The sequence below is a fragment of the Protopterus annectens genome, chromosome 12.part0 (assembly GCF_019279795.1).
Source record: "Protopterus annectens isolate FY-2018-M chromosome 12.part0, PAN1.0, whole genome shotgun sequence".
In the NCBI taxonomy this organism is placed as follows: domain Eukaryota; kingdom Metazoa; phylum Chordata; order Ceratodontiformes; family Protopteridae; genus Protopterus; species Protopterus annectens.
This window is the reverse complement of record NC_056746.1, coordinates 149,141,616-149,166,166: the sequence shown is the minus strand read 5'-3', so window position 1 is coordinate 149,166,166 and position 24,551 is coordinate 149,141,616. Positions and strand designations below refer to the sequence as shown.

Below are 24,551 nucleotides of genomic sequence, written 5' to 3'. Positions count from 1 at the left end.
GGATACGATTCCGGCTACCGGAGTTCACGAACGTCGCAAGGATAAAGACAGGCCTCCGAGGTCCAAATCTGATGATAGTGCACAAGCGGAGCCAGCTTCAGGTTCGGCCGTCGTCAGTGAGGTGCTTTTGCAGCCCCTGTCGTCGGCCATTTCAGAACCGACGGCCGAAATGGACTCTCATGAGGAGCCAACCAGGCCTTTAAATATTTCTGTTGCAGGACCTTCGGACAATGCTCCTTCGGATGGGGCCGGAGCCGCTGTGCAGGTACCTGCTTCCGAAGGGGTTTACAGGCCTACTCAGCTTCTAATAAAGCCAAAGACAAAGGCAAAGACTCCATCTAAATCAAAGACTACAACACAGGCCTCTTCTGAACCGGCTCCCAAGTCACAGAAACAGTTACTCAAGATGGCGGAGGATTTACTTACTATGATTAGGGGTTCTCATCCCCCTCCAGATAAAAAGCCTAGGCAGGATGTTTATTATGATTCCTCTGATCAGGCTTCTGTTTCCTCAGTTTCTTCTTCTGATCAGGAATATTCTTTCCCCCCTTATGAGGATTCTGATGCTGAGGAATCCATTCCTTCAGCTTCTCCCCCTGAGGATTTCTCTTTTGGGGAAACTTTGCATGAAATGAGGGAACATTTCCACTGGGAAGGACAGGAGTATTCGGAATCTAAGAAAAGACTGAGGTATTTTCTTCTTCCCCAACATAGACCCCTGGCTATTCCTCCTGTTTTGGATATTGTGGATGATGCCTTTTCGGAGGCTAACTTAACCCCTGACTCTTTTCCTCCTGCTCCTGTTAAGCCTGATAGATATTACAGGGTTCCTGATTCCCATCAGTTTTTATACAAGAACCCTTCTGCTGACCCTGAAACCATTTCTCAGGGTCCTAAGGGAGTTAAGGCCGCTTCTGCCAAAAATCCCATTCCTACTGAAAAGGATTCTCGATCCTTAGAAAGATGGGGCAATGCTACTTTGTCCATTAAGGCTTTAAACTGTCAGTTTCATATGCTAAAATATTAGCAATTTCTCTTGTCTGTTTTAAAACAAAAGCTTACTTCCATTTCTGCCTGTGCAGATAAGGAATTACATGATTTATTGCATGCCACTGAACAAGTTGGGAAGCATGGTTTACACTGTGGATTTGATGCCTTGGAGGCTTCTTGTAGGGCTGCGGCCTCTGGCACAGTCATTAGAAGGCATGCATGGCTAAAGGAACAAAATTTGCCTGAACAAGTAAAGGCTACATTATTGGATGCTCCTGTTCAGCATAATGTTTTGTTTGGATCAAAAGCTGAAGAGGTGATTAAAAAGATGGAGGATAAGGCTAAATCCATGCAAACAGTTAAAGATTTCTTACAAGTACAGCCACCTAGATTTAGCAGGAATTGGCCTTCAAAATATTGGTCCTTTCCCACTTCAGACAGGCCTCACAGGGGTAGATATAGACGCTCCAGAGGAAGGCCTCAAACACAAGCTTCTTATAGACCAAGACAGTGGACTGCTTCCACCCCTAGGGGAGGAGAGGACAGGTCACAAACTCAAAGGAAACAGACTCAATGACTCCCTCTGTTGGGCTACAGGAACTTCTTGCCTGGAAGCCCCTCTCGGAGGAAAACTCTCTCTTTTTTATCAAAATTGGACTCAAATAACCCAAGACAAGTGGGTTTTGGATGTGGTTTTAAGAGGTTACAAATTCCATTTTCATATCTTGCCAAGGCCAAGCGGATGGCCAGACCTTCCAAAACATCAATGGACGGAGGCCTTAAACCAGGTGGAAGCTCTTTTGGCTATAAATGCCATAGAAGTGGTTCCACTTTCAGAGATGGTAAAAGGTTTTTACTCAAGGCTCTTTCTAGTCCCAAGGAAGCAAAACTCATGGAGACCCATTCTGGATCTGTCGGTCTTGAACACCTTTCTAGAGATTCCAAAATTCAAGATGCTTACTTTACAGCAGCTACTTCCAATGCTGTCCAAAGATGCATGGATGGTAACTTTGGATTTAAAGGAGGCATATTTACACATTCCTATCAGGCAGGATCGCAGAAAATACCTCAGTTTCAAGGCTGGATCGAGGCACTTTCAATTTTCTGCGCTGCCCTTTGGATTGTCTACTGCGCCCAGGGTCTTCACCAAATGCCTGGCTCCAGTAGTAGCTTACTGCAAACTCAAGGGAATTCAAATTTACTCTTATCTGGACGATTGTCTAATTCAGGCAGACAGCAATGATGTCTTACTCCAACATCTAGAATTTGTACAGAACCTCCTCAAGTTCCTGGGATTCTCTGTAAACATAAAAAAGTCAAATTTGACACCATCACAACAGATAACTTTTCTGGGTGCACTTCTAAACACCACAACCCAGATGGCATTTCTGACGTCCGAAAAACAATTACAGCTGGCTTCAACTTTCAGAACCTTGGCAACTTTAACTCAACTATCTGCAAGGAAATTCCTGCAGGCTTTGGGTTACATGGCCTCCTGCATCCTTCTCGTAACATATGCAAGACTACACATGAGGAAAATACAGTGGTACCTAAAAAGTGTATGGTCTCAGCATTGCCACAGTTTAGACATACTGATCTCAGTCCTTCCTTGCCTTCAAAAGGAATTTCTTTGGTGGTCCAGGGCATGTGCTCTAAACAAAGGGAAACCCTTCCGTCTGCCTCCGGCCACTCAGATTCTAACCACGGACGCCTCAGATTATGCTTGGGGAGCCCATTTTCAGGGCAATTGTCTGCAGGGCCTTTGGACAAAGGATCACAAGCACCTGCATAACAACTTAAAGGAAATGTTAGCCGTTCAGAAAGCTCTATTGGCCTTCAGGAAACTTTTACAACCAGGACAACTACTAATACGGACAGACAACACCACAGTTATGTGGTACATAAACAAGCAAGGGGGATCTCATTCCTACCCCTTTTGCAGACTAGCCATGGATCTATGGAACACAGCTCTAGCTTGCAATATGGATCTTCAAGCTCAGTTTCTACCAGGGAAACAAAACTTCCTGGCAGACAGTCTGAGCAGAAACCTTTCAGATCCATACGAGTGGATGCTGGACACCAAAATATTCAGGATGATAAAAGCAGTCTGGGGATGTCCTCACATAGACCTCTTTGCATCCCATCTCAATCATCAACTACAGAATTTTTGCACCAGGACTTTCCACAGAGAAGCTTGGAAAGTGGATGCCCTGTCATTCAGTTGGAGGAACCTCTCGGGATATGCCTTTCTGCCTCTTCCTCTTCTTCCACAGGTTTTATTGAAGATAAAACAGGACAAGCCCAAGATGATAATCTTGCTGGCTCCAAATTGGCCTCAGCAATTTTGGTATCCAACTCTAAAAAAACTATGCCTGGAGCCCCCTTGGGTTTTACCTCAGTCTCCGAACCTTCTGTCCCAACATCAGGGTCAGGTTCTACATTCTCATGTCAGAACTCTCAGCCTGGCGGCCTGGTTAATCCAGGGCCTTTTATTTCTTCTTTCCTACCCAAGCAGGTTATGGATGTCATTTTAGAAGCCAGACGTCCTAGCACTAGATAATCTTATGCAGGAAAATGGAAAAAATTTTGTTCCTGGATGCAGGCTCAGGATTCTGATCCTCTTCTTCCTAACATTACTTTAATTTTACTTTACTTGACAGATCTCTTACATAAGGGTCTCTCTTTCTCTTCCATTAAGATACATGCCTCTGCTATTTCTGCTCATTATAATACAGACCCTCCCATCTTTTCCCACCAGCTCATGAGACAGTTTCTCAGAGGAGCTAAGAACTTAAGACCTCCTAGATCTCCTCTATTCCTGCTTGGGATCTCAACTATGTTTTGGAAAAACTAACCTTGCCTCCTTTTGAGCCTGCTGCCTCTTCTGACATCAAGTTTTTATCTTGGAAGACAGCTATCCTGTTAGCCCTAACCTCTGCCAGGAGAGTTTCAGAGTTACAAGCTCTTATGGCTGTGGAACCTTATATTATTTTTCATCAAGACAGGGTATTTTTGAGGACTAATCCTACCATCATGCCTGAGGTGGTTTCCAAAGTGGCTTTAAATCAAACTATCCACTTGCCAACCTTTTTCCCCACTCCTCAAAATAAAGGGGAAAGGATCTTACATTCCTTGGATGTACACAGACACCTATGTTTTTACCTGAACAGAACCAAGGACATCAGAAAATCAGACAATTGTTTGTTTCTTATGCTTCAAGTTCCCAAGGTAAAGCCATTTCAAAACAGACCATTTCTAAATGGATTGCTCATGGAATCAGATTTTGTTATTCTCACCATGGAAAGCAAATCCCAGGGAGTATACGGACTCATTCCACCAGAGCTGCTGCCACTTCTGCGGCCTTCCTCAGGGGAGTTCCTACCAAAGACATTTTGGAAGCTGCAACTTGGAGTTCAGTGCATACTTTTTCTAAGCACTACAATCTACCTCTCTAAGTCTAGGGCAGGCTTTGCCTCTGCAGTCTTGCAGGGCCTTTTAGCCGCCCCTTCTTCTTTAGGACCACCTCCCTTTCTTTCAGCTTTGGGATTCTACCCTACAGTCATGACTGCAACAGTGAAACACGATGAACATAGTACAGTTGTGTACATCTACCATAAATGTAGATGTTCGAGTGTCTTCACTGTTGCAGTCTGGGTTTCCCTCCCTCCTGTCCCCTCTTATTTTTACTTTTGTGTATTTCCTTTTTTTCACCATTCTTCTGAGGTGTATTTGCAAAGGTTATGGGACCTTTTTCATTTTGGGACTCCTGACATCTGGAGCAAGAAAAACTGGAGAAGATGGCGTCGGCTGTCAGCTTTGTACTCCTGGCGCTTTGACGTCAGGGAGCATGGTTGAACAGTTGACGCCGGACCCAGACTTTGGGATTCTGGCCGGCCGGGGGCTGCCTGCCAGCAGGGGAGAACCCTACTGTCATGACTGCAACAGTGAAGACACTCGAACATCTACATTTATGGTAGGTGTACACAACTGTACTTTACCATACAGGATACTGCTGTCACTTCACGGTGAACAGATCCATGCAAATGCACTTAATTTATAGCAGACAGAACAGAAAAAAACTATAAAAACTACCTCCTTTGCCCTCTGGACAAGAAATAACAGTCTAAGCTCCGTGGAGTCCTTCTGCAACAAGATGGATGTTCCTGGAACTTCTTAATGTAAAAGCAGAGCAAATATAGCTCTCAAGTGCAGATTAACACCAAATAAATAAGACCCTAATTAGTCATCTGGCTGATGAAATAATCTCACTTTAAGTCTCCATGTGTGTTTCCAAACTAAACTAGGCTCCTTTACAACTGCCACTAGAACAGCAGTCCCTGCCTTCTTAGTGTAAAACAGACTTTGGTTAACCAAAGGTGAAAAGGTTCCAACTGACTACAACAAGTAATTGTTACTTTAAGCCCCCTTGTGTGTTTCCCAACTAGGAAAGGACAACACACTATTTCACAACAGGAAATTATAGCTCAAATACTTGGATTTTCCATGTTATTCACTAGAGTGCACCACTTTTCATTTAATGATGCTTGTTCTTTGCAGCTTTCCCCAATATAATGCTTTCCAACTCCATAAGAAATCCCAAAGATACATACTTGAGATAAGGAAGACATACCACTCAAGCTGTCCACAGTGTCATGAAGTGTCCACAGTGTCATGAAGTCAGAGTAAAGTAATCGCCAACAGCCCTTTGGGATGAGATGATCCACATGCTGAATTGCAAAGGATTCTGTTTATTACTGAAATTCCACTGTGCCACTTAGCTGCACTGTCACTCCCAGTCACGCTGTGGAGTGGGATACTTCTCCAACAAAGACAGTAGTTAACAGCCCACGTAAAAGTTATTTGTCTGGGATACTTCTCCAACAAAGACAGTAGTTGTCTGGGATACTTCTCCAACAAAGACAGTAGTTAACAGCCCACATAAAAGTTATTTGTCTTGAAAACTAGCTAGCTAGCTGTAAAAGACTTGAGGTTTGCTGCTTGTACCTTCAGTTCAGTGCCATGAATGACACTGGAACTGCTATAATGAAATAAGAAGTTATGTTCTTACCATAACTTTCCATGTGAGCTGTTCATCTCTCCTTTGTTCTTACACGTGGTTCGGAGCCGATCCATTGGCTCCGAGTCGGCCGCTTTCCAAGCTCTTGATCTCTGAGAAGCTCGAGACACAGTCCCTATCCCATGATGCTCTGCTGCCAAACCCCAGATCTAGTTTGCTGAACCCAGCAAGAAAACACAACTAAGCAACCCAATATAACACAGTAACTATTTACAATTAGTTAAAAGATAACCTGGCTGACAAGAAGATACTAGTAAGATCAACCGGACCACCAACCGTACCTGTTCTTCCAGAACATGGAGGTGGAAGGTGGGAGTGAGTGTAAGAACAAAGGCAAGATGCACAACTCACATGGAACGTTATGGTAAGAACATAACTTCTTTAGGTGAAGTTGTTCAATCTCGCTGTTTGTTCTTACACGTGGGTAGCATCCCAAGCACCCTAATCCTGGGCGGCTCACGGGAGTACATTCCTGAGAACGGTGGAACCAAAGGAAGCCCTGTCCCTGGAGGCCCTGTCCACTTTATAATGAGTAATAAACGTATGAGGTTTGGACCAAGTAGCAGCTGCACAAATGGTGTCCAAAGGTAAACGAGCTGCATGAGCTAAGGACGTAGAAACAGCCCTGGTAGAATGAGCTTTCACTTCACGTTCTAAAGGTTGATGTGAAGAAGAATATACAAACTTTATACAATCAGGGAGCCATTTGGACAACGTAACTTTGGATACTGAAAGGCCCTTCTTATTGTCTGCATGGGAAACAAATAGTTGATCTGATTTTCTGAATTGTTTTGTTTTGTCCAAATAAAATCTCAATTGTCTGTGAACATTGAGCTTATGCAACATGTATTCCAATTTACTGGCGTGATGCCTGAAAAAAAGTGGGAAGTTCAATGGACTGGTTCAAGTTCGCTTCAGAACAGACCTTCGGTAGGAAGGATGGATTTGTTCTTAAAGACACCCTGTCGGGGTGGAAGACCAAATATGGGGGTCTAATATAGAGTGCTTGAAGTTCAGAAACTCTACGCGCTGAAGTAATGGTCAATAAGAAAATTGTCTTACAAGAAAGGAACTTCAAAGGACAAGAAGATGCAGGCTCAAAACAGGGAAGCATGAGTTGAGACAGCACCACATTTAGTTTCCAAGGAGTAATCGGATGTCTGATAGGGGGTCGAAGGTGATGAGTCCCTTTCAAAAAGGCTTTACATAATCTGTGGGACATAATGTTAGAACCTCCGCATCCCACAAGGAATTTAGATATGGCAGTCAACTGAACCCTTATAGTAGCGGCTGCTGCACTACCAAGGAAAAGTGAAGTAAAAAATTCCAGAATGTTATGAATAGGGGCGATAAAGGGGTCAATACCATGTTGAGAAGCCCAATGACCAAATCGTTTCCATTTGCTGTTATATAGTTTCCTGGTGGAAACTTTATGAGAGGAAATCAGAATATGCTGAACCGTGGGAGACAAATTATGAGACCTGGCTAGGTTGGGAAGTGGAGCAGCCAAGCTGTCAGTTTGAGGGATAGAAGAGAGGGGTGAAGAACTCCTGACGAATGAGTCAGGAGGTCTGGCACTGGGTCCAGAACCCAAGGTTCTTCCACTTGGTATTGTTGAAGGAAGGAACCACATCTGCCAAGGCCAAAAAGGCGCTATCAGAATAGCAGTCCTTCCCAGGCTTTTGGCTTTCTGTAAAACTTTGGGGATCAGCAGGGATGGAGGAAAGGAATATAGGAGACCCAAGGGCCAATCGTGTACGAGTCCCTTGGGATGTCCCCCGGTGGAGTGTACAAGGCAAAGTAGCTTCTGCATTTGACATTCATCAGGGATGCAAAAAGGTCGCAGCAAGGCTGGCCCCATTTGCGGAATATCCCGTCCGCCACTCGTTCTTTGAGGGACCACTCGTGAGACAACAAAATGGCTCTGCTCAATTTGTCCGCTATCACGTTGGATGACCCCGGGATGTGGGTTGCTATCAGGAAGCGCCCGGTGGATACAGCCTACTGCCAAATTCTCAGGTCTTCTCGGCTTAAGGGGTAAGATCTGGTTCCCCCTTGCTTGTTGATGTACCAGACTACAGAGATGTTGTCTGTCTGTATTGCAATCATCTCTCGAGGTAGAGAGTCGTGAAAGTGTTGCAATGCTAGGAACACCACGCTCTCAACTCCAAGACATTGACGTGCAAACTGGGTTCCATCTCTGACCAAGTACCTTGGACAGTTCTTCCCTGACACAGCCCCCCCCCACCTTATCAGGGAAGCATCCGTGGTCACTGTGGCTGTGGGGGGGGGGGGAGTAGAAACGGATGACCTACAGTAACTTGGTGGCTGTTCAACCACCAAAGGAGGTCCTTTTTGCAAGTATTTGTCAGCAGAATCTTATGTGACATTGGAAGTTGTTAAGACCACTGTGTGAAGAGTAACCATTGGGGTATCCTCATGTGCATATGCCCCAGAGGAACCGCTATGAGAGTTGCTGCCATGATGCCTAACAGCTTCAGAATTTGGAATGCAGGGATTTTCTTTTCCATCAACGAAAGGGATACTTGGTTTCGTAAGGAGATTACTCGTTCTTGGGGTAATCTGACCAGGGTGGTGGTGTCTATATCTGCTCCTATAAAGGAAATATGCTGCAATGGCGATAAAAAAGATTTTTCGAAATTTAAGGTTATGCCCAACTGGGAGCACAGGCTGATAGTGTAATCCCTGGCATGAATCAGTTGATGCCTGGTGGTGGTGGTGAGGAGCCAGTCATCAAGATATGGAAACACCCAGATTCCTAAACGTCTCAGGTAAGCCGTGACCACTGCCATGCATTTGGTGAACACTCTGGGGGCTGTGGTAAGACCAAAGGGCAGAGCTCTGAATTGGTAGTGACTGGCCCCCAGTTGGAAATGTTTGTACGCATCCTTGTGATCTATCGAGCACATCCAATTATCCGTTTCGAGAAACAGACGTATGGATTGAAGCGTGACCATCCGTTACTTCTCCTTTTTGACAAAGGTATTTAGTTTGATGAGGTCTAAGATGGGCCTCCAGTCCCCTGTTTTCTTTGGAACATAAAAGAACCTGGAGTAAGTTCCGGATCCTATCTGGTCTGCCGGGACTGGCTGGATGACTCTTTTTTCCAGCAGCCTTTGAATTTCTATGGCTGCTAGATTCTGCAGACTGGGTGGAACATCTGGGATTCTTGCACGAATGGAAGGGGATTCTGAAAAGGGAATGATGTAACCTCTGGTAATTATGCTTTTTACCCAGGAATCTGATGTAATTCCTAGCCAGGCGTCTGGGTATAAAGCTAAGCGACCCCAGACTGCCTCCAGAGCAAGACGGTCGGGCCTCCTCTCAGAAGCGCTGATAGGGCTTGCCAAGGAACTGCTCCCTGTCACCCTGGTTCTGTGGACCCCCTCTGCTGCCTGGGCGGCATCTAACATTATACCCCTCTCCTCAGCCCCTGGAGTGGGGTTCACCACGTGTGTTCTGGAACGCTCCTTGGGACTTCCGGAACCAAATTTTTCCACCCTTCTGCCCTTTGGGTTATGGTCTAGTGGGGGTGGAAAAACGGACTCCTATGGCGAGTCTTTCCTTCCTGCTCACACCTAGTGAGTGTCTCCTTGACTTTAGGCCCAAACAAGGAAGAGCCATCAAATGGGGTATTAACAAAGGAAGACTTGAAGGCTTCCGCAAAAGAGCATAAGCGCATCCAAGATGGTCCCCGCAGAGCTATCACTGAACCTGCTGCCCGGCTCGATCCCTCGGCTGCATACGAAATGAGCCCCATGGACGAGTTTACAATGGAATTAAGGGTGTTAAGCTGTGCCATCACTTTCTCGGAGACAGCATCATCTGTGTTGCCCTGTAGAGTATCTCCAAGCTCTTTGAGGAGATCTCGTTAAAGACTGGTAAAGTGGGTTAAATAGTTAAGCGATCTCATTGCAAATGTCGCAGAACTAAAGATGCATTTCCCATATCTGTCCATCGTCCTGGAATCTCTATTAGGAGGAAGAGGTCTCTGACATCTCTTTCTTGGTGGCCACCGCCACCACCATGGCATCAACGGGGACTCCCTTTGTAAGAAAGGACTTATCCTGAGGGGAGGTGATAAATCTGTTGGGCCTCTGAGGGATCGGTTCCATGGAATCAGGAGACTCCCATGCCTTTCGAGCGATCAAGTCCATTAATTCGTCGAAAGGCAGAGTAACCCAGGAGGTGGAAGGTTGAGACCCAAAGGCCTTCAGGAGCACCCACTGATCCTCAGTAGGGGTAAGGGACTGCCAGTCACCCCTCTGTTTAAGTATTTCTAGGATGTCTGCAAATGAGACATCCTCTGAGGGGGACCATGGGGACCGTTCTGATTCAAGTCGGTGTTTGATGTCAAGGATTCCTGAGGAGAATTCAAGTGCCTCCTCTTGCACAGTCTCCTCCTACGGACTTCATCAGTGGGGGTGTCTGGTGAAGTCGCCGTAGAGCAGGGGTCGCCCGATGGGGTTACCTGATGCTCTGGGTCTCGACGCTTGGTAGGAACCTGTGATGTAGAGACAGAACGGGGCCCTTTAGGGGAGGAAGAGGAAGGACCTGAAGAGGTAAATGTCTTAGCAGACATGACCTTCCTCATGGCGTCGAAGGCACCGGTGTCTCGGTCCAAGGAGTCCGCCGATTCCGAAGAAGACAGCAGTCTCCTCGGGGCTGAGATCACGGGCTCCGAACCAGAGGACATAGCCAAGCTCAACTGCGCCGAGGCCCCGAGAGGAAGAGTTGGAACTGAAGCCTCGATTCAACTCTCACCCCTGGACCCAGCAAGAGAGTGTCGGCTCTGAGACCCTTCGATCAGAACCGAAGATGTCAAGGTCGACGGGGCCGAAGGCACCGGAATAGGCCTCGGCTCTGAGGGTTCCACAACTATCAGGTCCTCACCTTCTAGCTCCAAAGGCTCGATTGGTCTCGGAGGAGGAGCAGAAACAGTGACAGGAGGGGTGTCGGGCTTCGATGCCTTATCAGATGAAGCTGAAAGCAATTTGGCCAAGGCCAGGCTCTCCAAGAGTCTCTGCACCACACGGTCCACACTGACATCTGAGAGGGTCCTGGAAGAACGGGTGGAAGGAGCCGAAGAATCCACTGACCGAAGGATAGGAGATTTTAAAACCTCTGGTACTGGTTCCACACTCGGGACTTGGCTCAGAGGCAAAGGTTCGGTGCTCGGCTCCAAGGGCTGAGGAGCCTGCGACCGAATCTTCCCCGAGATGCTCGGAGGCGATGACTTGAGCTCCGATGACACCTTGGAAGACTTCGACCCCTTCGAAGATTTTGAGGTCTGTTCAGACTTATCTAAAGCCTCTAGAATGTCTGATTTTAATAGGCCTCTATCGATAAGCTTTCTACGCCTTTCCAGCATAATTCTGCCACTAAAAGAGTGGCAGATGGAACAGTCCTCTTGCAGGTGTAGAGGCCCTAAACAATAAACACATGAGGTGTGGTGGTTGGTGATGGACATCTTCTGTCCACAGCCACACCGCTTGAACCCTGATCTCTGTTTTTCTGACATGTCTCAAAAATGAGAAAACAGCGAAATTGCTAAGATTCAGATCCCTGAACTCTATAAATATTAGGACACTAGCAATCACCCAAAATGTTCAGATCCCTGAACACTCACTAACTCTACTTTGTAATTATTAAAAAGCACAACAAAAAGGAAACAACAGATAGAATCACTGACAAAGCCCTGTCAAAAACTCAACTAAAGAAACGGCCAAAGGTCTAGGAGCAGCTGCTCCTACGAAAACACACAAAGCACACACTAAGTACCTCAAAAAAACGCAAACAAGTAATATTTAGACAACTACACTATATATATATATATATATATATATATATATACCAAACTATCACAGTTATAGAAAATTATTTTGTCAAAGGACAAGAAAAAAAGGGTACTGGCCCGAGCTTCTTGCGAAGAGCGTGAGATCCACTGTAGTGGCAAACTAGGTCTGGAGTTTGGCAGCAGAGCATCATGGAATAGGGACTGTGTCTCAAGGTTCTCAGAGATCGAGAGCATGGAAAGCGGTGGATCGGCTCTGAACCACGTGTAAGAACAAACGGCGAGATTGAACAACTTCACATGACTGGTTTTCACTTATTAGTTGTAAACACACATTATAATTGTTAGTTTCAAACATTTATTATAAACATTCTCCCATAGTACTGTGTAATCTGCTTACCATGTATAAACTATATCCATGTGAACAATCAAACAAGCTTTTGTCAGATACTTACCTTATGACACCCACACCAGGCCAGCTAAGATCCTCAATGTACGTCAGTCCTGCTGTTCTGTACACTTCATTCTTAAACTCTTCTCTTAATTCTAAAGTACTGTTCAAAACAGGAATCTTGGCTTTCAAACATTCCACCAAATGATCAGTGTCTTCCACTTTGGTACCCAGGACTGAAAAATAATAAAAGACTCAATAAGATATTTAACAGCATTATGGTCACCTTTTTTTTTTAGCAACTAAGCATGTGATCTAAAAGGAAGCCAGTGGCTAATCAATGATTTCTTTGCATCTCTTGTAGTGATACTTGACAGACAAGTAAATGTGAACCAACTGAACTACCATGGAGTTTAAATGCAGATAACGTAGTTGATAGGTGATTCACTTCAACATTTTTCTGATATACATAACTTAAATGAATGAAACATGTGCCTTTATTTTTTACTACAATATATTTCGGTTTGTTCACTGGGACTTCTTCCAAGTCTCACTAAGTAATCCAATCAGAGGTGACATCCGCCAAGTGCTCCAGATCGCTACACCCAACATCTTGACTTGCATCTCCCCCACATATGGAGCACGAACTGATAGCAGGATTCTAGGTTGACTGCTATTGTCTGGAATCATTAGGGAGAAATACACTACTGACCAGATTTTGGTTTGGTCTTTTCAAAACAGGCATGCAGTGGAAACCAGCTCTGGCCCACCTCTGTAACACTCTCTGCTCTCTCTCTCTCTCTCTCTCTCTCTCTCTATGATATTGCAGTTCTTCAGGTTCTGTCACAGTATAAACAAAAAATGACTGATTTCAATAATTGGCTTAGTTTTGGTGTCATTCAAAGGGGATCCAATTCCTGGCAGCCTGGGAAGCCATGGTCAACAAACCTCACTGCTTTGCCAGAGACGGTTTGCACCTGGTACCTCTAGGCTTTTGGCTGCTGGCAAAGGCCCTTGCCTCTCCCATAGTGTCTTCTTTAGGCAAGGTCTCGAAAACAGACTTACCAATGTGAAATTTGCCAATCATAACAAAATATGGGTCATGCTGCTAAATGCTAGGAGATTAAACCAAAAACTGCACATGCTGGAAGCACTTCTATCACTGGAAGATGCAGATGTCTGTGCAGTCACAGAAATCTGGTTCAAGGCCTCAGAGTACCTCAGTCTTGCAAAGCAACAATGCCTTCCACACCTTCAGACCGCAAAAGGAAAGCGTGAGAACCAAAGAAGGAGGTGTTGCTATCTATATTAGAGATAGATTCACCTCCCATCTAGTTAAAACTGAACAACTCCATGGAGTTACTCCAAGTTCAAGTTACGGTGGGCAAAATGCCCATTCAACTCATAGCCAGTTATAGATCCTCCTCCATGGGTCATGACACACATGAAGCCTACTTGACCAAACTGGAGACAATCCAAATATTACTGAACACTCTGGCTATGGGGGATTTCAATTATCCCACCATCAACTGGGAAACCTATGCTAGCCCTAATTCGCTACTTCAAAAGTTCCTTGACTTTGTTAACTCAAATGCCCTGGAACAAATTGTTCGTACCCTGACAAGAGGAACAAATATACTAGATCTGATCCTCAATAGCATGCCTAACAGATGCACTGTTGCAACTGTTGGACCCTCATTAGTTAAAGCTGACCACAAATCAGTCACCTTTGAGCTGGCACTAACACCAGAACTGAAAGGGCAAAATCAGACTAAAAAGCTTCACCAAAGCAAATTATACCCTCCTAGGTGAAGCTATAAATGTATTCCAAGCCCCACCTCCAGCTAGAAGTGATAACTACACTGAAGCTTACACTAAAGCCCTGTACAATCACTTGCATAATTGTATAGACTTGGCTGTACCAGAACGAATCAAAGGCAGAGCCGCAAGTAAAAGCAAGCCATCATGGTGGACATCCAGCATCAACAAACTTTACAATAAATTAAAAAATCTGCTGTCCAGGAAAACAAAAGCAAGGCCCCAACAACGTAACACCCCCCTCCTCCAACATAACAGGGAAATAAGACAACTTGTCAAATCCTCCAAGGGCTTCTTTGAGAAAAAGCTTAGCAAGAACAGCCAAGGATAACCATAGGGCCTTTTACAGCTACGTACGTAGCCTAAAAGGTAGGACCCAAGCATGTGCAGAACTAGTGACCAATGGTATCACACATACTGACCCCACAGGGATAGCAAACCTGCTAGCGGATAGGTAAGGCGAAAATTTCACCACCTTATCCCCTCAAACCTTATCACAACCCCCCCCCCCCACCACCACCACCACCATACATATCTGAAGAGCAGGTCATCAAAGCTTTGTCCAAAGCAAAAAACACAGTCTCTATGGGACCAGACGGCATCTCAGGCTGTCTTCTAAACAGGCTAAACATGAACTAGCATCACCATTAAGTACCCTTTTCACTCATAGCCTAACCACAGGCTTAATGAAGAACAGCAACAGTTATTCCCCTCCACAAAGGTGGTCTAGCAACAGACCAGGGAATTACAGATCCATAAGCCTGACCAGCCTCATCTGTAAAGCTATGGAAAGTGTCATTATGGACCTAATAAGTAAAGACATAGACAACCTTCAAACCTTTGAGCCTACCCAATTCGGCTTCATCAAGGGCAGATCCTGCCTGTTAAATTTGGCGGATTTCTTCAAATATGTGATCAAGGCCACTGACAAAGGCAAATCTGTGCACACGGCATACCTCGATTTGGCAAAGTCTTTTGACACAATCCCACACTCAGGTATTACTGATAAACATAACAAACTGAATGTAAACCCTTTCATTGCAAGACGGGTTGCCAGTTGGCTCACAAACCGGACACGCACTATCAAAGTGGGTGACTTCACATCAACCAGCAGACCTGTCACCAGCGGGGTGCCACAGGAGTCAGTGCTGGGCCCCCTACTGTTTGGTATATATATTTCAGAAGTTCAGGTCAAAACTAAGGGGTTGTGACTGACCAAGTTTGCGGACAACTGCAAACTCAGTGCAATTACTGAATCCCCAAATGATGTCAGTATACTCCAGCAGGGTCTTACACAGACCAATTATTGGTATCTCAGCCACGATCTCAAACTGAATGCAAAGAAATGCATCATCATTCCCTTCAGCACAAAGTCCCTTTACACTATCAAATCAACAACAATACCCTAAGTACCCACGAAATGGTAAGGGATCTGGAAGTTGAAAGTTGACTGTGACCTTAACTTTGACCACCATGTGTCTACTCTGTAGTAAGAAAGGCTTTCTATGTAGCACACTTGATTAGTAAAGGCATCACCTCGAGAGCAAGACAGGTTTATAACCCCACTATACTCAGCACTAATCCATCCCATAACTGAGTATAATGCCATGTATGGCATGTACCGTACAAAGCACTGCAGCAACTGTAGAGACCTTAGAGATTTCTAACAGAGAAGATCAAGGGACTCCAGCATATGCTTTATACAGACCAACTAAAGTCTCTGTCACTATACTCTCTATTTTACAGACTTCTTAGGGGAGACATATGCCTGGCTTGCAGAGCAATCTCAGACCCAAACCTAATGAACTTGCTGCATATTCGTAAATCAAATGGGATTAGGGTTACCCATTCCAGGGACCTAAATATGGCCTGCAACTTAAAAGACATGCTGGAATGACAGATTTGTCTTCTAGCGACTGTCACATCTTTGGAGTAGGCCAGCAATTCATGTGAAACAGAGCACCTCTAGGACACTGTTCAAGAGGAACCTGGATGAGTGGGTGGGGCACTACAAATTCTTACCAGGGACAGCATCCACAACCATCCTGGACATGGGCAGTCATTACTAAATGCAATCTTGGGTATTGACTAGCACTTCTATGGTATTACATTGGGATGAAATGACCTCAGGGTCAATAGCTTAGTAATCTCCTATGATCCTATGACCTGTTGCAGGTAATTTGTACAATTCTTCCTTAACAGCAGTCACTAGCTAACTGGTCAGTGTCACAACAGGTAGCACCAGACGCTTTGGGGCAAAAGGTTGTGGGCTTTATTTCCACACCGAGAAGACGGACTGCTGACACTGCAGTATGTCATAAAGAAACTGCTGCACTCTTGTGTGCATCATTCTTCACATGAAACATTAAACTGAGGTCACATTTACTTGAGTTGGTGGTAGCTAAGATGGATGTAAAAGATCCTACGGCACCTACTGAAGAGTAGAGGTCCTTATTCAACACAGAATAAAAAATATACTTTATATTTACAAAATGTACATATTTGCCAGCACATATTTCTAATTTATTTTGCCATTTATCATTTTTCCTACAGCATCCTCATCGTTATTCGTCCAGAATTTTCCCCCCCACTCCAGTTTCCACAACCATAACCTGATTTTTTTGCAATACTTTTGCCAAAATCCATTTCTCATTAAACAAAATTTCATTCATTCTTTCATTCCAAATAACCCACATTACACAAAATTTCTTATCTACCCTTCTCACATATTTTTCTTGTTGTTATAATATGTTTACGTAATCATATTCATATCTATATTGCTTGGTATTAACATTCTCAAAAAAGTTTCTTCACACTCCATGACATTACCTTTATATTCTCACTGCAATCATCTAATCGATAAAAAAGGCCTGTTGCATGGATATGAAATTTCCCACTATCTCTGTTACCAGCTTGGTGGACATAGGCATCCTGTGGCAATGTAGAAATTGCCTCATGTTTACGGACAACCAGCTAATTCTCAAACAAACTGATATGTATGTAAGAGATGCATTTATACAATGTCACTGGATATAAAACTCTCATACAGAAACAGTCCTAATGTCAATCAGGTTGTCAGTAGTACACACACTGCACCCATCACACACACAGCTTAAAGCAGAGATATAGGCCCACATATGCTGAGGCACTTAAATGTAAACCTTCCTAAACCCCAAACACCTTCTAGACAAAGTACACATAACAAACACCCTCAGCAGTCCTGAATACACTCTTTCAAAACAACACCCACATCAACAAATACAGTCACATCTCATCCTGCCTCTACTTATAAGCCCATAAGGCAAGCCACCACACAATCCAACATTCTGGTCATTGGAGATGCTATTGTGAGACACACTGATGTCTCTCTCACCAGGCTGAGCAAGGAGAAAGTCATGGTCAGTTGCTTACCAGGGGCCAGGATCCACCACATTATGCATGCACTCAAGTCACTGGACCACAGTTACCAGTATGACTCAGTCATAAGTCAATGTGGGTATAAATGACCTGAGATGTACCTCCCTAGACTATATGAAGAGAGACAGCATGAAGTTCTTGGGATATGTCTCCAGGCTGGATATGCATCGAGCAATGAGCAGCATTTTGCCTTCTCCAAGGATGATGCCACAATACGAACAAAAGATGACTGACTTTAATAATTAGCTCAGTTTCTGGTGTCATTCTAAGGAGGGTGCAATATTTGTCAGCATGGAAGGAGAAGCCCAAAAAGACCATGCTGCTTTGCCAAGGGATGGTCTGTACCTCTTCCTTCTAGGCTTTTGAAAATTAACTAAAACATTGTCCTCCAACACAGTGCCTTTTTACTCAATGCCAAAGTGTTAGCAAATCTTTTTATTAAAGTTTTATAATAAATAATTCAAAATATATAACATACTTTAAAACATGACTTACACTGAATAATAGATAAAAAACATTCAAAACAGTTAACTAGCAAACTATTTACACAAGGTGTCTACCTAAAACGAATGAATTATATATCATACAGCTTATAATACTATTTCAAGTCATATTGTCCTCAATTTTCTCCAGTGCGTTGATAACCTTTAGCCATGAGTTACAATATGAAGTAATTCTATCTGTTCTCATCTTTACTGAAGATAATTCCAAAAGAGAAACATTGACCGCTATATTCTTGAACTCTTTAAATTAAGGTATAGTCTCATTTTTCCAGTCCGTACTGAAAATGTTGCATGTAATGGATATTAAACTTCATAAAATAGAATATTTAGATCTAGAAACACTTTTAGGACCAGGCACATTAAATAAAACCAATAATTTAGTTAAGCTACAATTATCATAAATAGTTTGCAAAAAGAAGTTAAATTTGTTCCAAAATGGCTTAAGTAATATACAGTCATAAAACATATTGCCAATCAGCTTAAATCTGTAATCAACATTTCCAACAACCTATATCCTTTTTAAACAGAAATTCCATCTTGTGAGGGATAATAAAACATTTATGCAGAAATTTCCGTGAAAATAATCTCCACTGCAAGGAAAGGGGTAGGCTGTTTTGCAGATATTGTTTTTTTCTTCATCAGAAGGTAGCTGATTATTAATTAATTTGTAATAATCTCCAAAATTTTCTTTATAATATAATTTTGTGTTTTTAACTATCTTATATATTTTTGTGCCTTCGTTGAAGGTTGGGCGTCGAGCTGGCAACTCGGCACTGTAAAAACCTACTGCCAATCATTAACGAACTGGAGTTCTGCTGTGGCGACCCTTAACCGGGAAAAGCCGAAAGACCAACAACAACAACTATTTTATATATTTTAGATAAATATCCTTTCCACGTAACGAATTGATCACATAGGATAATCACAGATTCTATAAATTTAGGTACAGATTTTTTAATGGTTGTATTCATTAAATCAGGTTTGTTAATAATCAAATACCTCAGAAATTGTATTTCTAACCACTTTTCTTCACTTATATTTAGTCAGCATATATTTCATTGTACGTATTTTCTCAGAATCCATTAAATGATGCCATAATATGAGATTTGTTTCTATAAACTCAGTCATGTTTGATATATTATAAATGCTTAGTTCATTTGGAGTTCTAGCAATAGGGAATAATAAGAATGACCATGCTTTAAAATTCAGATTTTTATTTATGCAATTTTAGAAAGTATTTAATGTATTAGTTATATACCAAGATTGTATTGTTTTATTTTAATCCCTAGAATATATTCTCTTAATAACCAGTTAAATGCATTAGGAAGTATCTTACTAATTCATACTAAATCTAAGTTATTTGATTCTAACCAGATTGCTTCTTGTATTTTTTTTCTTTTTTTTTTCCAACTTGAAGAATAATTTGAATTTAACCACAGAGTTATTATTTTAACATCACAATGCATATATTTCTATATATGGAAGTCCAATATCACTTATTTGCCAATCTTTAGGTCATAATTTAGTGCTAATCTAGGCTTGTTAGGTTACCATAAAAAGTTTTTCATCAGTGAATTCAATTTTAACATCACAATGCATATATTTCTATATATGGAAGTCCAATATCACTTATTTGCCAATCTTTAGGTCATAATTTAGTGCTAATCTAGGCTTGTTAGGTTACCATAAAAAGTTTTTCATCAGTGAATTCAATTTTTTATACATTCTTTAGGTACAGGAAGTGAAATAGTTTGTATTAAGTATATGATTTTTGGTAAAATAATTATATTAATTACAGTAAATCTCTCATCCATTGTAAAAAATATTCCATTTATTCATAAGATGTTTTATATTATTTAGTATGTTAGAATATCTCCCCAACTGCCTGCCTCCATAGGGGTTCCCCAAGGATCCATCCTTGGACCCCTACTCTTCTCTGTTTTCACCAATAATCTAGCCTCTGCCACCACACATGGCACACTCGTACAATACGCAGATGACTCAACCATCATCTGCTCAGCCCAGTCCCTACCCAAACTGCAAAAAGTCACACAGGAAGCCTTTTCCTCTGTTGAAACTTGGTTATCCGATGCCCAATTAATACTCAACCCAAACAAAACTAAACTACTCATCCTCCAACCCACCAAACATACTCAAAACAACTCTCACTTTAACATCACAGCAAAAGACAACACCACTATATACCCAACTGAACACACCAAATTGCTAAGAGTGGAAATAGACAATAAACTAAAATTTGACATTCACATATCCATGACCATAAAAACAGTCCACAAAAAACTAGGAGCGTTATACAGAAATAAGCAACTTCTCACCAAAGCAGCAAAAATTTCAATAGCAAATTCCCACCTTACCTCCACCCTACTTTATGCCTCTCCAATATATACCAACCTAAGGCATTGCGATCTAAACAAGCTAGAGACCTACTACAACAAAATCGCCAAATTCGCCACAGGGGCATCCTACCGTAGTCACCACTGTCTCTCACTTGCTGAACTGGGCTGGCTTGAACTCCCTCACCTCCTTCAATGGTATCAACTCTCACTCGCCCACAAACTAGTAAACCATCCACTAAATGTCCCATCCCTCCAGAATCTACTCCAACCCTATCGCACCACCAGACCACTAAGATCCAGCAACAGAAAAAGACTTGAAGATCACTAAAGCCAATAACTGGTGAAGCACTATTCTCTTGCACCATAGCCAAATTACGGAACTCCCTCCCACCCACAATTACTTCCGTACCATCATTCACCCACTTCAAAACTTTACTAAAAGTGCACCTAAAAACATGCTGGCTATGCCCTTGCAACTCCCACTCTAAAATCACCCACCCCATCCAACCACTACCTTTCTTTCCACTCCACTAACTACCTTGATTATAGCAAGCTCATAAGCCTAGTACTTATTATACAGCAGGAACTTCTTATTGTAACATTTGTTAATGTCTGTTATGCACTTCACAGATAAAGATTCTAGTTGTCTACTGATGTACTATGTTCTTCATCTGTAAATATGTTGTAAGTAATTGCTATGTTATATTGTTAATCGCTATGTAATCCAATGTAACTACTGTCTGTTTATTTTAACTGTGGAGCTTTTCTCCCCGGACCTCCGCTGAAAATGGATCTACGTCCAGTCAGACACTCCCGGTCAACAAATGTAAATAAATAAATAAATAAATAAAAGAATAATGAGTTATGATGTCATTAATGTTGTCTGATAGTATAATTCCTAACTACTTTATTTTATCTACAACCATATATCTGGAGAATTTCTTATATATTTTACTCATTTGATCTCACTTTTATTATCATGGCCTCACTGAGACCAATGACTGGTGTCGAATCCATGGCATTGAGCTTAATGCCAAAAAATGTGTCATCATCCCCTTTGGGAACAACTCTGTTCCCACTAATTAGCACATTGATGGGAGCCCACTGAACACTTAAGGTGTTATAAGAGATTTGGGGACACAGATTGACAGCAACCTCTCCTTCGACCACCACATTGCTGCTGTGGTCAGAAAGTCCTTCTATGTGGCACATTTCATTACCAAATGTTTTGCATCCAGGAAGAAAGAGGTCATCATCTCTCTCTACTCTTCCCTCATTAGGCCAATCAGCGAGTATAATGCCCCATTTGGCATGTACCTCACTAGACACATGCAACAGCTGGAAAGGCCACAAAAATACCTCACAAAGAGGATCCTAGGACTTAAACACATGTCCTACACGGACAGACTAAAAAAACTCCAGCTATTCTCTGTCTCATATCGTCTACTAACAGGCAATCTCTGCTTGACTTACAAAGCCATGTCTGACCCGGCTCTGTTAGACATGCTACATCTAAAGAAATCCCAATCCCTCTGCACCACATGCTCCAGAGAACTCAACCTCATTACCACAATCAACAGAGCATGCTGGAGGGGCAGGTTCAAAACCCAGAGACTGCCCATGCTCTGGAATAGACTTCCCATACATGTCAAGCAGAGCATCTCACTGGCCCTCTTCAAGAGAAATCTTGATGAGTAGATGGGAAATAGAAAGTTCACCCAGGGGATCACTCCAGTGGCTCTACTTGATACAGGCCCTGGGAACTAATGTCGGGCAGCACAATGCCCGGGCACTTCTATGGGCTAGGCTTGTAAAGGCTCCAGGGCCATTAGCCTAGTACACACCTATGAATCTTGCTATATATCCTTTCTCCCCACATTGGTTACAGCACATCTAGTCACAATCCTTAATTAAATCGGAAAAGTCCCCACAAAAGAAACATGATTTAGGCTGGCCAGTACATGTTAAAGGCTCTCTAAGACCAGCCACAAAAATAACACTTGAGAAGAGTTTCATATTTGTTTCACATTTCAAAATAGCTTCCAACCTCCATCTTCCATTTCATATGTTCCTCTCATCTCTAACTTTTACAATATTATCAACAGTTTTGCACAGACCATGAATGAATTAACAATTTCTTCTTCCAGTTCAACAGTTCTAAACTGGAAAGTAACATTTTTTTTAACATTTAAGTTTCTACCAGAAAGCAAATAATTGTTCCACCGATAGATGTCCCTTTTGTAACACAACTCAAAATTTCATCATCATTCCATCAGTTTCAAATGTTAGTCACAAAAACACTCTGTTCCAAATGTACAAAAGACTTAACTGGATTTCTGTCTTATACATGTCTGTCTACTACAGTGTTATTTTTTGTTCTTACTGTCACAGTGGGTCTTGTCTTCTTTTTAAAACACAGTTTTGCTTACAGATGGTTTCTGCTTTCCTTTCTGCTTGCTGTCCTTAGTGCATTATCTGCTGCCACAAAACCAGGCCCCTTCTCAGGTTTTCACTGCTTTTCTCTGTTACTTTCTGTTTTTTCTGCATTAAGGCTTGACTGCTGCATTCTCTGGTTTCGCCTCACCTGGCTCCTTTTCCAAATAACTTTTTCAGAAGTGCTAAGGGTGATAATCTGCTATCTCACCCTATGAACAACAGAGCTGTCATCCTGATTGACTATTTTAACCGATCTGCACATCCTCTCAATGCCACTTCTCTTATCTGCACCATTCACCAGATTTACTCACATCCTTCTCCATGGAGACAGCTAAATGCTGCTGATTTCTGGGATCCACCACACAGGAATCTTTGTTTACATTCTGAAGATCCATATCCAATTTTTCCTCCAAATGCTTACTTTTGATCTCTAAACTCTTCGCAGCTGCTCTGTCCTCTTCCTCCATGCTGCTACTTCCCTTAGACATCTTCTTTACTGCTGCAGGAGCCTTCTGGCACCATCTAGCAGCTCCAAAGAGTAGGGGAATTTCCAAAAACCAGGCCAAATTTCCCCTAGTAGCATAAAATACAACCTCCTGTATCCCCTGAAAAGATGCAACAAGTTGCTGGGGCTAACCTTGTCAACAATGAATAAATTAAAAAAAAAAACAATGTTGGTACTGGTTTGTTCCCAAACAAACCACCTGCTCACACTTTGTCAGGAATCTCAAGTCTACATCACTGGGACAAGTTTAAATACAGTACTCCAGGAACTAAATAATTTAACCTCTGATTACAATATATAATTCTGGCTTGCATGTATAGGATTCCATGGTATTACTGGTTTACATGTAACAAAATTTAAATATCAGTGCCCTTATATATTTCTAATACAACTTGCTGCATCACTAGACACTGTATGTAATGTGTTGAAACTTACTAAGTATAAAGAAAAATTGGTTTGCTAAAGATAATGATTTGATTTTAACAGTTTAAAATGCTTGTTACAGATGCAGAAGTATATATATTTCTGTGGTATCAGGCAACTGTAATAAGCTTAAAATGACATTTTCTAAGTTTACATTTAAGTTTTACAACAAAAAGCACTGTAAATATTGTTTAGCAGTTTAACAGCATCTCCATTAGTTCAAAGTGCTCAGTGAGGCCTTTTTTCTATTATTGTCTTTTTTTGCGTGAAAAAAATATTAACTATGCAGATGATGACAACGCAACTAGAACAATTGAGAACTGTGCACCTCGTTGTGATCTCTGTTCTTTGATGTAGGACTTGGTGACCATGAGCCCCTTCCCCCACTTAAATACAACCACAGAGGCACGTTAAGTAGATGGTCTGGGGAAGTAACAGCCAGTAACAGGGGGTTGAAGGATGCAGCTCTTGCTTCCGCTCTTTTAAGAGGGGGTCACTCAGCCTTGATGAATTTTGAATCAATGAATTGTGTATACAGAGACCTGTCATATCCCAGGATTCAGGCAAGGATATTGCTATGTGGACAATACAGCAGTGTCCAAAGCATGATGGTGACATACCTGGAAAGTTCAGAGACCTGACAAAAAAGTATGGTGCGAGAACTTATTAGCAGCTCATTATCATGTCTCTGAATCAGACGTTGCACTGCTACAGGTAATCACGCTAGTGCTTCCCTACTAACCCATGCAATGCAGCGGCATAGGCATCCACAAACGAGCGAGAGTGCACCCACAAACACACACTGACTCTTGTGTGCAC

At 42.5% G+C, this 24,551-nt stretch overlaps 1 protein-coding gene across 2 annotated transcripts in view; it reads right to left on the bottom strand.

The window, feature by feature from the left end:
* Positions 1 to 24,551, bottom strand: part of PDXDC1 (pyridoxal dependent decarboxylase domain containing 1) — a 674,140-nt gene that overhangs the window by 161,044 nt on the left and 488,545 nt on the right. For both annotated transcript variants that reach the window (XM_044089172.1, XM_044089173.1), the window contains one exon: positions 12,338 to 12,509. In XM_044089172.1, coding sequence (XP_043945107.1) covers positions 12,338 to 12,509 — 172 coding nt within the window. The remainder of the gene's footprint in view (positions 1 to 12,337; positions 12,510 to 24,551) is intronic.